Source organism: Vombatus ursinus, unplaced genomic scaffold (genome assembly GCF_900497805.2).
Source record: "Vombatus ursinus unplaced genomic scaffold, bare-nosed wombat genome assembly UNPS02014830.1, whole genome shotgun sequence".
Lineage (NCBI taxonomy): Eukaryota > Metazoa > Chordata > Mammalia > Diprotodontia > Vombatidae > Vombatus > Vombatus ursinus.
In genome coordinates, this window is record NW_020954608.1 from 43,086,320 (window position 1) to 43,104,757 (window position 18,438).

The window sequence follows — 18,438 nt, forward strand, 5'->3', positions numbered from 1 at the left end:
TTCTCTTTATACTCTACACAGAAGTTAGGTCTCCTAGTTAGATGGCATCCCACCCAAAAATGAAGAGTATGTTTCTTGAGGGCTGGGGACTATCTCATCAATTAGTCATGTCCTTCAGAGACTGACTTTTTATAGGAGCTGGGCCTTAATGAGGAAATAAAGGAGAAATGTCTGGATTCCAATTTAATAATTGGTTATTAATATAATAGTAAAATAATAATTTCTCTGAAAAGTGATTCAAGGGGAAATTTCAGGGGGAAAGCTCTAGTAGCTGGATAAAAAAATAACTTCTATAGGGGGTGGAACTTGAACTGCTTTTTCTTCTTTTTTAATAATATTTTATTTTTCCCCAGTTACATGTAAAGACAATTCTTAACATTCATTTAAAAAAATTTTTAAGTTCCAAATTTTCTTTCTCCCTCCCTCCCCTCTCCCTGAGACAGTAAGCAATTTGATATAGGTTATACATGTTCAATCATGCAAAACATATTACCATATTGGTCATGTTGTGAAAGAAGACACAAACCCAAAGGGAAAAAAAAACACAAAAAAAGATAAAGTGAAAAATAGTATACTTTGATTTGCATTCAGACTCCATCAGTTCTTTCTCTGGAGGAGGATGGCATTTTTCATCATAAGTCCTTTGAAATTGTCTTGGATCATTATATTGCTGAGAATAATAATAAATAATGAAGTCATTCACAGTTGATCATTGTATATGTTGCTGCTACTGTGTATAATCTGTTCACTTCACTTTGCATCAGTTCATGTAAGTCTTTTCAGGTTTTTCTGAAATCTGCCTGTTGAGCTGAGCTTTGATAGAAGATAGGGATCCAAAGAGGCAGGTGTGAGGACAGATTTATTCCAGGGATAAGGGACAGCCTGTGCAAAGGCACAGATATACATATAGTTCAATATAATACATAGGATTGGCCAGTCTTTCCAACAGTTCATGGATTGGAGGGAAATGTTTGTTATGTCATCATCTAAACAAATTGGACAGAGATTGGGGGGAGGTAGTATGGACATAGGATCATAAGTTTAGGGCTAGTGGAGACTTCAGGGGCCATCTACAGTAGACCAGACCGTTCATTTTACCAATAAAGAAACTGAGGCAGAGAGGTTAAGTGACTTGTCCAGGGTCACACAGCTAAGTGTCAGCATCAGGATAGTAATCCAGATCTTAATACCTTGAAATCCAACAATTTATCCACTATGCCTTACTGCCTCTCAGGTGATGAGAGAGGGACATGATGACATGGATGCACTTAAATTGATGTGAATGGTTATGAATTCTTTTTCATTTTGGTAACTGTTACTAGGTATGTACTCAAAGGTTTTCCAGCTTAATAGGACCTGACAGAGATGTAACTAGGGCAGGTCCACTTGGGAGATACTGAAATTCAAAGGGCACTGACAGTTCTTGTAGACAACCTTCCCCTTAACTGAACTCTTTTCTGGACCTGCTCCCTCCTTCAGCAGTGCCCTTTCTAGAAAGCAGCCAGACTATATCCTAGGTTGTATGGTTGCAGACAACCATAAGAGGTCTTTTGTATTGAGGTCTCAGCTATTTCCCTGCACCATTAGCTGGTCCTCTCTGGCTAGGCACTAGAATTGCTTCTCCTGGTATAGCCTATGAGGACCCAGGGTCATCTCTATGTCATGGTGTTCTAGTAGGACTTTATTGGAGGCTTTAGTACTTACGGGCTTTACAATAACTCAGTTTGTTGCTTCTTCATTTTTTTAAAAAAAAATCTCCTAGACATCTAGACAATTCTTCTAGACATGTTTAATACATCTAGATATTTTCTTAAGGGTTTTTGTCACTGCTGAAATTTGGCACAAGTAAAATAACTCTGAAAAATGTATGTTTGATTCCCCAGTTGATAAATGGTCAAAGGATATGAACAATTTGTGGAAGAAGAAATCAAAGTTATATATAGTCACATGAAAAATGCTCTAAATCATTTTTGATGAGATAAATACAAATTAAAACAACTCCAAGGTACTATCTCACACCTATCAGATCGGTTAAAATGATAGAAGGGGAAAATAACAAATGTTGGAGGAGATGTGGAAAAATTGGGACACTAATACCCTATTGGTGGAATTGTGAACTGATCCAATCATTTTGGAGAGCAATTTGGAATTATGCCCAAAGAGTTATAAAATCATGTATACCCTTTGACATAGCAATACCAATATTAGGTTTGTTTCCCAAGGTGATCAGGGAAAAAGGAAAAGAACTTATATGTTCTATTTATAGCAGCTCTCTTTTTGGTGGCAAAGAACTGGAAAGTGAGGGGTTGCCTATCAATTGGGGAATGACTGAATAAATTATGGTATATGATTGTGATGAAATATTACTGTGCTATAAGAAATGATGAGCAGGTCGGTTTTAGAAAAACATGGGAAGACTTGCATGAAATAATGCAAAGTGAAATGAACAGAACCGAGACAACATTGTATACAGTTAACAACAATAATGTTCAAAGAGTAACTGTGAATGATTAAGCTGTTTTGAATGATATGATCATTCAAATCAACTATGAAGGACTTAAAATGTTCCACAGAAAGAACTGATATACGGAAGTATGTATAGGAATACCTCAGAGATATTGTGGGTTCGGTTTCAGACCACCATAATAAAGTGACTATCACAATAAAGTTTTTTTTGGTTTCCCAGTTCATATAAAAGTTATGTTTATACTATACTGTATTCTATTAAATGTGCAATGGTGTTATAGCTAAAAAAATGTACATACCTTAATTTAAAAACACCTTATTGCTAAAAAAAAAAAATGCTAACCATCATCTGAGCCTTCCGCAAATTCTAATCTTTTTGCTGGTGGAAGGTCTCATCTAGATGTTGATGGCTGCTGACTGATCAGGATGGTGGTTGCTGATGATAGGGGTAGTTGTGGCAATTTCTTAACATAAGACAACAATGAAGTTTGCCTCATCAATAGACCCTTTTTTTTTGGAAATAATATTTTATTTTTTCCAATTACATATAAAGAAGATAGTTTTCAACATTCATTTTTTAAATAAAATGTTAAGTTCCAATTTTTTTTTTCCCTCCCTCTCTTCCATCCTCTCTAACCAAGACAGTAAGCAATCTGATATAGGCTATTCATGTGTAATCATGTAAACATATTCCCACATTTTGACTCTTCCCTCATGAAAGATTTCTCTGTAGCATGCAGTGCTATTTAATAGCATTTTACCCACAGCAGAATTTAAGAAAGAGAGCAAACTGGATTGCTTTTTTTTCTTTTTAATTAATTTATTTTGAATTGTCAACAATCACTTCTATATGCTTTTGAGTTTAACATTTTTCTCCCCTTTCTCCCCACCACCCTCCCCAAGACAGCGCACAATCTGATATGTTATACATATACATTCCTATTAAACATATTTTCACATTACTGATGTCGTAAGTAAGAATTAGAACCAATAGGAGGAACCACCAGAAAGAGGAAACAAAACTCAACAGAAGAAAAAAAATAGCAAATAGTATGCTTTGATCTGCATTCAAACTCCATAGTTCTTTCTTTGGATGTGGATAGTATTTTCCATCACATCTCCTTTGAAGATGTCTTAGATCCTTGTATTGCTGGGAAGGGTTAAGTTTATCAATATTAGTCATCTCACAGTGTTATTGTGTACAATGTTCTCTTGGTTCTGCTCACTTCACTCAGCATCAGACCATACATGTCTTTCCAGGTTTTTCTGAAGCCAGTCTGTTCATCATTTCTTATAGCACAATAGTATTCCATTACATTCATGTACCACAACTTGCTCAGCCATTCTCCAATTGAAGGGCATCCTCTCAATTTCCAATTCTTTGCCACCACAAAAAGACCTGCTATAAATATTTTTGTACACATGGGTCCTTTTCCCATTTGTATGATCTCTTTGGGATATAGCCCTAGAAGTGCTATTGCTGGGTCAAAGGGTATGCACATTTGGGCACAGTTCCAAACTGCTCTCCAAAATGGTTGGATCATTTCACAACTCCACCAACAATGCATTAGTGTTCCAATTTTCCCACATCTTCTCCAACATTTATCATTTTCTTGTCATCTTGGCCAATCTGGTAGATGTGATGTGGTACCTCAGAGTTGTTTTGATTTGCATTTCTCTAATCAATAGTGATTTAGAGCACTTTTTCATATGACTATAGATGACTTTAATTTCTTCATCTGAGAACTGCCTGTTCATATCCTTTGACCATTTATCAATTGGGGAATGATTTGTATTCTTATAAATTTGACTTAATTCTCTATATATTTTTGAAATGAGGCCTTTATCAGAGAGACTGGTTGTAAAAATTCTTCTCCAATTTTCTACTTTCCTTCTAATCTTAGTTTGTGCAAAACCTTTTCAATTTAATGTACTGGACTGCTTTTGGCAAAACACCTAGAGTCTTTAATTTTTATCTCAAGCTGTCTTCCTAAAGTCCCATCTTTATATGAATAGTGTTCACCCAATGATTTGTTGGGGGAATTTTCTAGATAGAAAGGAATGAGACCTCTTGGGAAAGGTGTACCTATCATATGGGGATTCCAATGATTATCATGCTAAGGAAATTATTGATAGCAGCTTTAACTTTCTGAGGGACAGATTTAGGTGTATTGTTTTGTTTTTTATAACTTTTTAGGTCCATTTAGAGTACATAGACAATTGGCAACATTCTTCAGCAACTTAGGATAGATAAATCACACCTTTCATAGGAGAGGGAAGGTAAAGAAAGGGAGAATCATTCAAGGCAGAAAAGGGAAGCTTTTGTCATGTAGTTGGCAGGGTTTGTTATTGGAATGAGAAGACATTCTCTGTTCAAGGGGAAGAGAATAAATACTTTTACAATTGTGAAAGATGTTCTTTTAGACACAACTGCCGGGATGAGATAACCATTTAGACAAGACTGCAGGTGTCTTATCCAAGGACAACAAATAGTTGTTACAAGTAGATGAGATTATCTACATAGTTTGTTATATTTCTGGTTACTTTCCACTTTTAGACCACCAGGTGTTTGGAGGTATTTCTACATTTTTAGTCCATCAAGATATGAAATAGTTGTAGTTCCTATTTCCCCCCAACAGTCTGTGACTCACTGAGTACCACAATTTTCTGAAGCCTGGAAAATGCAAGTGACCAAAAGGATAATGGAGAAGGGCATGATAAGTCTAAGTTGCAGATTATTACCAGAAGTGTCTTAGGCACAAAAAAAATTCATAAGCAACATCATCACTGAAAGGCACAATCAAGGTGGTGGACCAAGTATGAGCTGGAGGGAAGGAAAAGAAAGACAGCCACAGTACTGAACTAGGACTCACAGATACATTAGATATACTGCATTTGGTAAATCTTTTAGGGAGGACTTATGGGAAAGCATGGAACACAATCATCCTGATGGGGAGTTGTGGAGGGGTTGGGATCTACATAGATGGAAGGATTGACCAACAGTTGGATCCACTAAAATGCTTCAGTAAAACAGTCTACTGGTGAGGTTACCACCATTCTCCCAGTCCCTTAGGCTCAGCAACTTAAGTGTCATCCTCCTTACTCTCTCACATCCCATATCTAATATGTTGCCAAGGCCTGTAGATTTTACCTTCACATTTCTTACATATGCTCTTTTCTCTCCTCTGACACTGCGCCATCGCCCTCATCACTTCACACCTGGATTATTGCAATAGCTTGCTGATTGATCTCCCTGCCACTGAATCCTTCCCTGCTCTACTCCATCCTTCATTCAATTGTCAGAATGACCTTCTTAAAGTCTGAACATGTCCCCTTCTGCTCAATAAACTGCAGTAGTTCCTAATACCTCCAGATGAAATATAAAGCCTTTCATAACCTGACCCCTCCCCATCTCTCCAATCTTCTTTCATCCCCCTGAGATTCAGTGACATTGGTTTCTTACCTGTTCCTCTAATAAGACATTCTTCTTTCTGGACTACAGCTAGAACGGGAAGTGGCTAGACGGCTGGGATTGGAATCAGAAAAACCTGAGTTCATATTTAACCTCAGATACTTACTAGCTGTGTTACTTTGGACAAGTCTATTTCAGTTTCCTTAATTGTAAAATGGGGACCATATAACAATACCTGTGACCGTTTGTTGTGAGAATTAAATAAGATATTTGTACAAGTGCTTAGCACAGTGTCTGGCTTATCGTCGGCTTACCGAATGCTTTTTTCAGGCTGTCCCTTAGGCCTAGAATCCCCCATCTTCACCTCCTGGCTTCCTCCAAATCTCTGCTCAACTCTCACCTTCTGCAAGAAGCATTTCCTATCTCCCTTAATCTGGTGCTTTCCCTCGGTTGTTGTGTGTCTGTTTGTACATAATGGTTTGCAAGCTGTCTCACCCATTAGACTACGGGAGCTCCTCGAGAGAAGGGACCATCCTTTGCCTTTCTTGGTACCCTCAGCGCTTTTTATAGTACCTGGCACATAGTAGGCGCTTAGCAGTTGACGACTGATTGACTGAGACCTGGATTCTGAGTTTACCTAAAATTAATTCAACAACATTAATACGACTGAAACAACTGCCAATGAGGTTGGTGGCTTTAGGTCGCACCATAAAGTATTTACTTTGAACCAATTCAGATTAATTTGGAAATTGTCTTAACAAGAACTCTTCAGAATTTGGCTCGGAAACGGTTCCGCGGTGAAGCTTTTCTGCCGCTCCCACAGCCGCAGCTCGATGATTCAGCACTCGTCCTAGTCCCCTGCCAGTCTACCTCTGCAGGACGAGGTCCCGGCCCTTCTCTGGGGTGGATTGTCTTCAAGGTTTGGGTCGATAACCGACTTATCGATCCCCTCATCTTTTAACTCCCCCACCTGGCGCGAGGCGCTGCCATTTGCTAGGGCGAGAAGGCACGAACGTGGGGACCGGTGAAGGTTCACTCCAAGTTCTAGATTAAATTCTGGTCTCTTTTCCAGTTGGAAAGAACCATTTACACTGTTGGAGGAACCATTTTGGGCCTGCCTCACAGCCTCTCCGACATGAGGGCGTGGTATTCGCGCCCTCCTGCCCTCCTAAGAAGGGGGCGCCAGGAAGGCGACACGCATCTGCGCAGAGCGTGAAGGGGCGGGAGGAAGGGGTAGGCGGCAGGAGCGGCTGGCAGAGAACGCGCGCGCACCCTTCCTCCTCAGTCAGTTACGTACGTGCGCGCGCACGCGAGTCCCGTGTGGCTCCGCCCCCACACGCTCCCCCGCCCGTTAGCTCGGGCTTGGCGCACAGGCGCTTGTTTGTCTCTGCAGGATCCTTAACGGAGAGCGGCGGGAGCGGCGAAGATGCCCGGAAAGCTGAAGGTGAAGATTGTGGCCGGGCGCCATTTGCCTGTAATGGACCGAGCGAGTGATCTGACCGATGCCTTCGTTGAGGTTGGTGCTCTGTCTTGCCCTAAATCATCAGGGAACCCCAGATCCGGGGGAGGCTCCTGCCTACCTTTGCTCCCTCGGGCTCTAGCTCTCCTTTGCCCCTTCTCCAGTGTGACCACATCGGGTGTGTCTACACCGGCACACGCCCATGGGATAGCTTTGAATTGCAGTGCCCAAACCTGGCCACCCCTGCATGCTGTGTGTGTGACCCTGACACAAGGACATTCGACGAATCCACCTGGCCAGTCCGTAGACTTAGGCTTTGCTGCACAGACACTTAACCGTACGCACATTTTGAAGGCGCGCGTCAATGTTATAGAGAGTTTTAAAGATTTTGGTACTTACTGCTGTTGTTTGCGATTAGAAGCTGGTGTGAATTTAGAGAATCACAAGGTTTTAAATAGATTATTTTCTTTATACTAACCATTCTTCAAAATAAAGCTGCACGGGCATTTCCAACGTAACTAATACTTTCTGCTCTTGTTTATGACAGTAGATCTTTTAAGCAGGTCTGTAGGGTGCGAATTTACTCTCTTAAGGTAGGAAACCAATTAAGTGCTACTACCCATTTCAAATTGCACAATTTTTTTCGACAAACTAGTAATTACCGTAAAAGTTATGCAAATTAACATAGGCCTAGGGCCCTGAAGGAATTAATTCTGAGTCTGATAGAAATCAAGTAAAAATGGAAAATAATGTCCACAGTTTTGGCACAATAGTATGCATCCTTTGGCTATTGATGCTTTAGGACAGTTGTTATTTCATACTTCATATCTTAATGTAGCATTTTTATTCATGTCATAAATCATCCACATACTTTAAGGACTGCATCTGTAGATATAGGGGCAAATTTCTAGCATTGGGCTTTACAAACAAATCATCTGAAAGCAATAGTTTGCTGAAGGTAATATTAAGAGTCTGGGACATTTTCAATTCAGTTCAAGAAGAATTTTTTAAACACCTGTTATATGCTAGGCTCTGTGCAAGGTACCAGGGATTCAAAGAAAAAAAATACAAAGATTTAGCATCTCTGCCCTCTAGGAGTTTACATTCTACTGGAAGATACTACAGGTATAGATACAAATTAATTTCTAATGGGAGACAGCACTAATATGGGAAAGAGAGGAATGAATATTAGGAAAAGCTGGTATGGGGAATAACCCTTGAATTGTTTTGAAGGAAGGCAGAGATTCTACAACCTGGAAGTGAGGATGGAGTGCAGGGAGATCACTTGTGTAAAGGCATGGAGGTAGAAGATGTTCAGGGAATAATAAGCAGGCTAGTTTGATTGGAATGTAGTTTTGTGTGAAGGCGATAAATATGAAATAAAACTGGAAAAGTATGTGGGAGCAGGATTTGGAAAGGCTTTAAATGGTAGGTTGAGAAATGTGTATTTTATCCTAGAAGCAATCACTGAAGATTTTCTAATAAGGGAGTGATATGGTCAGACTTATGTTTAGGAATATCTCCTGGGAAAGTATGTCTGGAAAGGCCTGGAAAAGGAAGAAACTAGATGCAGAGAGTTTGAAAGTAGGAGGTTTTTTCGCTGATTGAGGCAAGAGGTAATGAAGGCCTGAACTAGAGTGACCGAGCTTTGAATGGAGGGAAGGGGATAGGTAGGAGAAATATTGTGGACATAAAATTGACAAGACTTGGTAGTGGATTTGATTTGGAGGTTGAGGGAGAGAAGAATCAAGGATGGCTTTTAGGTTGCTAATTTGTGTGGCTGGCAGAATTGTGGCACTCTTAACAAAACATTTGCATATTAGCCATTTGTAAAAAAAAAAAAAAAACAAAACCCAAAACAACCCAAGAAAAATAAAGTGAAAAAATTATACTTCAGTTTGCACTCAGAATTCATCAGTTCTTTCTCTGGAGATGGATATCATTTTCCGTAATGAGTCTTTTGATATCTTGGATCATTGTATTGAGTAGCTAACTAGCTAAGTCTTTAGCAGAGCAGAAGTTGATCATCATTACACTATTGCTTTATACAAAGTGTATAATGGTGTACAATGATCTCCGGCTTCTACCCGCTTCATTCTGTATCCATTCATATATGTCTTTCGAGGTTTTTCTGAAACCATCCCCCTTATCATTTTTCATGACACAATAGTATTCCATCACAGTCATATACTTGTTCAGCCATTCCCCAGTTAATGGGCATTCCCCTCAGTTTCCAATTTTTTGCCAGCACAAATAAATATTTTTGTTCCCATAGGTCCTTTTCCTTTTTCTTTATTCTATTTGGGATACAGACCTAGTAGTGGTTTTGCTGGGTCAAAGGGTATGCACAGTTTCATAGCCCTTGGGCATAGTTCCAGATCCTTCTCCAGAAATGATCTGTGTTTCAATAAGATTGGAGTCATTCAAAAACATTAAACAATTTCCCAAAGGCAATCTAGCCTGCTCTCCTCCTCTTCTATGTCCAGCTTATTGTCTGTTTTCAGTGTCTGTCCACAATGTATGGACCAGGTCTGTGGAATGTTCATCCAACTCTGTATCATAGTTTGAACAATAGGAGTTTTTCAGTAGACTATGTAGTTCTTAAGGGCTAGGACCTTTTTTTTCCCCCTTTTTTGTTCCTCAGGACCTAGAACAGTACCTAGAACAGTACCTGGTACATTGCACATGCATAAGGCTTGTTGAAAACCAGTGCGTTGAAACCACTTAGCATTTTCTATGTTGGGTAGTTAGGCTAAATTGTCTGACTGTGGATCACACTTGGACACTTGGCAGTTTTCTAGGACATGAAGCAGTCAGTGTACTTACATATACATAAGAGTATCTGGTGGATATTGCCATCTATAGGGAAATTCTTTCTCATTTGGTTTCTGCTCAGGACATCCAGGTCACCTTGTGTTGAACATGTCTGTTTTATGCCTTGCTTTTTTTTTCCAAAAAAAAAAATATAGAATCTCATCAGAGGTCGTCGTGTTATGTTTTTCAGGGCAAATTATATAATATTGACATCTGTATAGAAGACATAATGCTTTGTTGATTAAGTCAATAAAAACTGACGTTCTTTACTCCTTTTAGTCAATATTTTGATTGTAAAAATATGTTCTATTTTAGAATGTGGTTTGTAAAAGCCTACCTTTTTCCTTCTCATACCTTTATCATCTATATCAAGAATATGTGTAGATTATTTTCATAAAGATTTTATGCATATGGAGAATTATGCATATAAGTTTTCTTTTGGTCATATTTTTATGTTAACTATTGAAGCCTAGATTTTTTTCCAAGCCTTTTTTCTTTCCTTCTTTCAGAAAACTTGAGAACCAGTCCCTTAATGCCCTCAAAATTGTGTTGTCTCCATAGATCACCTCTTTGTTTACTTTGTCTAGTCCAGCAGCTCGACCCATTTTTTAAAATTGCGGTGTCATTTCCGCTTCCTCAAGCAGCACATCTGAGATTGTGATGTTGAGTCTACAGGTAGTGAGCCTGTTGTCATTGATAGAGGAAAATGCTTTTTACATATCTCTTCTGTTTTTTGAGGTCTGATATGCTTTACTACATTCAGGTTAAGTTTCTCCAGTTTTTTTCTTGCTAAACTTTCTGTAAACTTTTTTCCTCCCTATTGCTTCTTGTTGTTTTATGAAGTGATAGTACTCATAATCTTCCACTGTCTTTTGTAAGACTTTACAAATGAGTTTATGTTTTAAACTAGTATTGCCCTTGGCTGCCATAGTTCCCTGCCTAGCAAGAAGATTATATCTTCACAGTCTTAGGTGGTTTCTAGGCACTTTTACTCATTGTGACAAATGATTTATATTGTTTAAACTTCCTTATTTTGCTCATTGTGACAAGTGATTTACATTGTTTAAACTTCCTTAGGAAATGTTTTTTATTCGTATATGTTCTTTTATCCATTCCCATATTTCAGCACCAGTAACTTGTTTGATTAAGAATTTCTTTGATTGCATAACATAACTTCATTTTTATTCTTCTAATTTGATATCTTCTCAACTTAGATGTTACTAATTGTGTGCTTCATGAGATAAGCCACTTTATAGATTAGTGTTCATTTTTTGTTTTAAAATTTACATTTAATTCACATTCTATGTGATTATAATACAACAATTTCTTACTTTTAGGTGAAATTTGGTAACACAACATTTAAAACAGATGTGTATCATAAGTCCCTTAACCCTCAGTGGAACTCAGAATGGTTTAAATTTGAGGTAAGATTTTAATTATTCTTATAAATAATGTTTGTTTAGTGTGTTGCATTATAATAGTTTATAAATATGTGGGTTTTTTCCTGCAGAAAAACATGAATAGCTCTTATAAAAATATGGTAATACCTGCCATACAGTCCTTTAGCCTTTTATTTTTGGGTATATTATTAAATATTGGAATGTAGAAAAGAATAAATCTCCATTGCAATCTTATTTATTTCACTAAAAGGCAGTATACTTTACCTTGTGAAGAATTGTGTTTACCAAATTTATTTTTGGATTACTTTTTTTGTATTTTCAAACAATGGTTGATACAGCATTAATTTACAGGATGTGATCACTTGAATTTTCTTGTGTAAGATGTATTTTGATCCATCAAATACTCTAAAGCAGCAGTGTCAAAAAAAAAAAACAAACAAGCCCAAAACTCGATTTCTTCAGGTCATACATTGACTCAGAAGACCATAAATTAACATTATCTATATTGTATTATGTTTTTATTTTTTAAACATTTCCCAATTACATTTCAGTCTGATTTGGACTCGATGCTTTTGGTCCAGAGGTGCCAAGTTTGCACTAAAATGTACATTTTTATAGTAGCCTATCACAGATCTGTCACAGCCCTTATTATAGTTTATCTGTTTGTCAAGAGCTATATCTTGAAGTATAGAACTGCTTAGCTACACATCTACAGTGTGTGATAAATAGTAAGTGCTACATAAATGTTAGCTATTATTATTATTATTACCTTTGAATAATACTGTCATCCAATCCATATTTCACCTAAGATGACAAGGATGAAAGGCAGGTAATATAGTGGCTATTCAGCTGACTCAGGAAGACCCTGGTTTAAATATCAATTCTGAACACATATTTGGCTATATGACTTTAGGCAAGTCACTTAATCCTTCATTATCTATTGCTGTTAGCCTGGAGGGAAAGGTCATGGCTATGAGAAAGAGTATTTGTCCTTTACCCTTTCATCTTCAGTATTTTAATCCATCAGTTGTATAAAAACATACAGAGTAATTTATTAGTTTTCAGGTGACACAAAGCTGGGAGGGATAGCTAATAAAACTTCATGATTAAAAATGATCTCAGTACCTGGAATATTGAAATGAAGATGATGAAATTTAATAGACATAAGTGTAAAAGTTCTATGTTGAAGTTAAAAAACAATTGCATACAGATAGAATGGGGAATACATGGTTTGGCAGTAGTTCACATGAAAAGTCTCTGGCGGTTTTATTTGACTACACTCATTGTGAGCCAGTAGTGTAAAAAGACTGCTAAAAACCTCATGTAACGTATGTACATTGTAGAGAGTGTTGTGTTTTATTTGGAACACCACATTTAGACGATGCCACAGTGGAACACTGATAAGTTACAGTTAATCGAGAGAGGAGTGATCAGAGAAGTGAATGGTTGAAAGAGCTGTGGGTATTTATCTTTGGTTAATGAATGACTTAATATTTGAAACAGTTGAAGGATTTCCAGTGTGAAGGAAGGATAAAACTGGCAGACACTGTGGTAGGGGAATGGATATGGGACATGGAGTCAAAAGAGCTGGGTTTGAGTTTTGGCTCTATCATGTAACTTATTAACTGAGTCTGAGTTTCCTCATCTGTAAAATGGGGAGAATAATACTTGTACTTCCAACTTACAGAATTGTTGTGAGGTTATACCTTGTAAACTGGAAAGCATTGTATAAATGGTAGTTTCTATTATTAGAATCTTGATGCTGATGATGATGGGAACAGGGAGGACACTTTTGGATCAGTGAGAGAGGACTTTTTTCCCATTAGACTTGTGATTATTTGGAAGGGGAACTCCTGATGAGGATATTTTTTCTATCATTGTAGATCAGCACCAGCTCTGAAAGTTATGGTCTCAGAGAGTTGCCTGGGGCACTGTGCTGTTTAGTAGCTTGCCCTGGGTCACGCAGTCGGGGTGGGTCAGAGGTAGGATGTGAATCTGCATCTTCCTGATATCAAGGCTGTGAAGTCATCTTCTCTACCCATTATACTATTTCTGAAGACAAACTAGCACTTAAGAATTGTCTGAAAAAGAAACAGGTTGCCTTGCAAAGCTGTGGACTTTCTGTCACTAGAAATAGCCAAGCAGAGGTTTGGGGTTGTAGAAAAAATTTCTACAATGAGTAGGAAGGTAAATGAAATTATCTCTTCTGAGGTCCTTCTAATTCAAATTCTGTGGAAGAAGTGCTCTTGCTTTGGTACAGCTAATAAATAGTAATAATAGCTGACATTTGTAAAGTGCTTTAAGTTAGCAAAGTGTTTTATGTATTTTATTTTGTTGTACATTTTCCTCATAACAGACTTGGGAGGTCCTACTATCCTCATTTTACAGATGCTTATAATTATTGGGGGAGGGATTTGAAACCAATGATCTCTCTTGACTCTAAGGTCACTACTCTTTCCTCTACACTAAATAGATTTTCCTAGCTTCCACACCTTTACAGTAATATGCTTCTTGATTATTATAGACTGTGAAGACCTTTTTCAATTTAGATATTTGAAATTCTCTTTTTAAAGAATTTAGGTATGGGGGATTTTGATATGAACTAAATTTGCCTTTTTAAATTTTCTGCTTTTGGATAATTTTAAGTAAATCTTTTTGATCTTTTTAGCTAATTTATATAGTGTTTATTGCAATGTTAACCAGGCATGTATTATAGAATACCATGTATAGATATTAATAAAACATGAATGTATGAAGAAAAAGTATTTTATGCATTGTTCATATTTTATGGTGATCACGTCCCATTTGTGTGTTCACAGTTCCATTAGAAATTTGGTAGAAAATTTCTCTTTGCATTATGAGAAATGTCATGTCCTCTTGTTGTATATTTTATTTTTCATAATTGAAGGCTTCTGATATTTCATGTTGGGATATAATTCTAGGTGGATGATGAAGATTTACAAGATGAGCCTCTGCAGATTACAGTACTTGACCATGATACTTACAGTGCAAATGATGCCATTGGCAAAGTGTATATTGATATTGATCCTTTACTGTATAGTGAGGCTGCTACAGTAATCTCAGGATGGTTTCCAATTTATGACACCATACATGGTAAGAGTTAATATTTTAAGAAAAATGCAATTGATTTTTTTTTTAAAGATTTCTACATCACTGGGTTATTTTATTGAAAATATCCATCTTTTTATTTAAAAACATACCTTTAGCACATATGTAACAATTTAAAATGTGACTCCAGGTCAGTCTTTACATTCTGGTAAGAAAGTTAATTATTTATAATTGATTTAACTTAACAAACATTTATTAAGTGCCAACTATGATCAGGGCACTGTGCTAAATGCTGGGATACTTTGAACTGTCTCAGAGATGAGTCATTGCCTTCAGAGAACTTGTAAACTAGTTGTGGTTAGAGGGAGTATCATTGAAATGCACACAGATAAATATAATTCAAGATAGGGAGGTAAATGGATCAGAATAACCATCTGCAAAAGGGGAGTTTTAGGAATGTTTAAGTAGGTTGTTGAATTGTTTTCAGTTGTGTCTGACTCTTTGTGACCCCACGTAGGGTTTTCTTGGCAAGATACTAGAGTGATTTGCCATTTCCTGCTGCAGCTCGTTTTACAGATGAGGAAACCAAGGTAAACAGAGTTAAGTGGCTTATCTAGGGTCACACAGCTAGTGTCTAAGGTTGGATTTGAACTCAGGAAGATAAGTCTTCCAGACTTCAGGCCTGGCACTCTGTCCACTTTGCCGCCTAACTACCCCATTTGAGGAGAGAGAGACTACTTTTAGCTGGGAGGATCAGGGATGTCTATATGTATATTGTGAGATTTAAGCTGAATTTTGAAGGAAGATGAGAATCCTGAAAGACAGAAATGAGGAGGGAAAGAATTACAGGAATTGAGAGTAGCCTTTGCAAATGTGGAGAAGGCAAGGGACAGTATGTAGAGGAAGTCACCTACTATTGTAAGGATAGGAAGATAGTTTGGAGTAAGAATACGAATAAGAATAAGAAAATTCAAGGCTAAGGGATAAATATTTTATATTAGAGGCAATAGGGAACCCTAGAGATTTTTGATTAGGTATGGGACCTATGTCTCAGGAAGATTGTTTTGGTAGTTGTGTGGAGGCTGGATTGGATCTTTCCCCCATAAACTCATTCTTCCTTATATTTCTCTTGATGGTGCCACCATCTTCCTAATCAGCAGTTATTTTTGACTGGTCCATCTACTTCACCCTTATATCTAAATATGGTTTATGGGGAGAGGATCCAGTCCATCTTCCTCATAACTGTCAAAATAATCCTCCTAAAGCACATTCCTGACCATATAATTTCCCTTGTCAAAAGCCTTCGATGGCTTCCTACTGCTTTGTGGACAAAATATAAATTCCTTGTTGTCTTTTAAAGCTATTCATAAACTAGGTTCAATCCTTTCTTTCAAGACTTATTTTACACTAGTCCCTTTTTGTGTTGTAGACAAACTGGGCTGCTGTCTTTTCTATGAAGTTGACATTTTATCTCCTGCCATCCTACATTTTTACAGATTGTTTTCTTATGCTTGGAATCTTCTCTTTCCTAATTTTTGCCTCTCAGAATCTTTAGATTACTTTAAGGCACTGCTTAGATGCCATGTCTTCCACTGAACCTTTCCAAGTCACACTTGTGTTAATTTTCTTTCCTTGCTCAAATTACCTTGTGTTGACTTATCTATTTATATGTGTTATCCCTTCTTTTGGATGTAAGTTACTCAAAGGCAGAAACAGTTTGGTTTTTATTTTTGTATTCTCAGATTCTAGCACCATGTTTACACATAGTAAGATACAATAAATATTTGTTAGATTGAAATGACAAATTTAATTTTGGACTTGCTGTGTTTGAGATGTGGTAGGATGTCCAAGTAGAAATGTAGGATTTCAGAGAGATATTATATATACACTTTCTTGATGACTTACATATTTTATATATCACATTCTATATTTTATATATCATATTCTATACATAAAATATGTATTTTATATTCCTTGTGTATAGATGAGGGAGTCATCTGCATAATTGAGCCCATGGAATCAGATAAAATCACCTAAGGAGAGAATATCAAGAGAGAAGTCATCTCAGGGCAGAGTTTTGGTGGAGATGTCCACACTTTTGAGAGTTGGAGATAATGAACTCACATTTATATAGTGCTTTAAGATTTGTAAATTGCTTTATACCTAGTGTATTATTTCAGTTTCAAATAATCCTTTGAGGTTAGTGCTGTTATCATCCTAATTTTTCTATGATAATTCAATGAAATATTTAAGTGCTTACTGTGTGTAAGGCATTGTGCTAACCTCTGGAAATACAATACAAAAGAAAGACAGTCCCTGACTTTAAGGAGCTTAGTTCTAATGGGGAAAACAACCCTTTGTAAAAGAAGTTGTTAAAGGGGGTGGGATGGAAAAAAAAAGTACCTGGTATAGGGCCATGATGGAGACATCCAGGAGAATTCAGTCTGGTGGGAAATGAAGAGATGGCAGACCTGGGTGCAGGTTTTTAAATGGAAGTTCTGGAAGGAACCTGTCTAATTAGAGGGAGAGAAGTCCTAGGGGCAGAGGGTACTCTGAGGTCTTAGTTCCGACTGAAGTGAACTTTCAGGATGAAGAGATTTCTGGGGAAGTAGAGAGCAGGGAATCCTGGTGGGACATTAAGAGGTGACTAAACAGAAGATATAGGTAAGGAGACTAGGAGGAGGAGGCCTAAGAAAGAGTAATGTTATGAAAGCTGAAGAATGGAAAGTATCTAGGGGAAGGGAGTAGTGTTGGAAACTACAGAAAGGCTGAGGAGGATGAAGAGTGAACACACTGTCATCAGATTTTATAACAGAGATCATCCATCCATAACCTTGGATAGGACAATTTCAGTAAAATGGTGAGGTTAGAAGTCAGATTCTAAGGGGTTGAGGAGTAAGTGGTAAGAAAAATAAGAAGGGCAAAGTATATAGGAGATTTTTTCTTTTTTTAATCGTATTTTTTTCTCCAATATATGTCAAGACAAATTTTAACAATTCATTTTTACAAGATTTTGAGTTCCAAATTTTTCTCCCACCTTCTCCCTCCCTTCTTCCTAAAATGGAAGGTAATTTGATATAGGTTATACATGTGTTATCATGTAAAACATATTTCCATATTAGTCACAGTTGTGAAAGAAGAAACAGATCAAAAGGAAAAAAGCACAGAAAATAATGTTAAGTGAAAAAAATATGCTTCAGTATGCATTCAGAGTCCTTATCCATCTGGATATGGGTAGTATTTTCCTTCATGAGTCCTTTGTACTTGTCGTGGATCATTGTGTTCGTGAGAAGAGCTGAGTCTTTCATAGTTGATTGTCACACAGTGTTGCTGATGTTATGTATAATGTTTTCCTGGTTTTGCTCATTTCACTTTTCATCAGTTCATACAAGTCTTTCCAGATTTTTCTGAAATCTGCCTGTTCATCATTTCTTATTGTGCAATAATATTCCATTACATTCATTTACCACAGCTTGTTCAGCCATTCCATAATTGATGAACATACCCTCCATTTCCAATATTTTGTTACCACAAAAAGGGCTGCTATAAATATTTTTGCACATATAGGTCCTTTCTCCTTTTTTATACAGACCTAGCAGTGGTATTGCTGGATGAAAGGATATGCACAGTTTGGTTACCCTTTGGACTTAATTTCAAATTGCTTTCCAGGATGGTTGGATCAGTTCACAACTCCACCAACAGTGCATTAGTATCCCAATTTTCCCACGTCCTCTCCAATATTTATCATTTTCCTTTTTTGTCATATTAGCCAATCTGATAGGTGTGAGGCGATACCTGAGAGTTGTTTTAATTTGCAT

General features: G+C 37.3%; 1 protein-coding gene across 3 annotated transcripts in view; it reads left to right on the forward strand.

Annotated features, from left to right (window-relative positions):
- Positions 1-7,202: 7,202 nt before the first annotated feature.
- Positions 7,203-18,438, forward strand: part of C2CD5 (C2 calcium dependent domain containing 5) — a 128,979-nt gene continuing 117,743 nt past the window's right edge. For all 3 annotated transcript variants that reach the window (XM_027838755.1, XM_027838753.1, XM_027838754.1), the window contains exons 1-3: positions 7,203-7,394; positions 11,489-11,575; positions 14,494-14,665. In XM_027838755.1, coding sequence (XP_027694556.1) covers positions 7,305-7,394; positions 11,489-11,575; positions 14,494-14,665 — 349 coding nt within the window. In that variant the 5' untranslated portion in view covers positions 7,203-7,304. The remainder of the gene's footprint in view (positions 7,395-11,488; positions 11,576-14,493; positions 14,666-18,438) is intronic.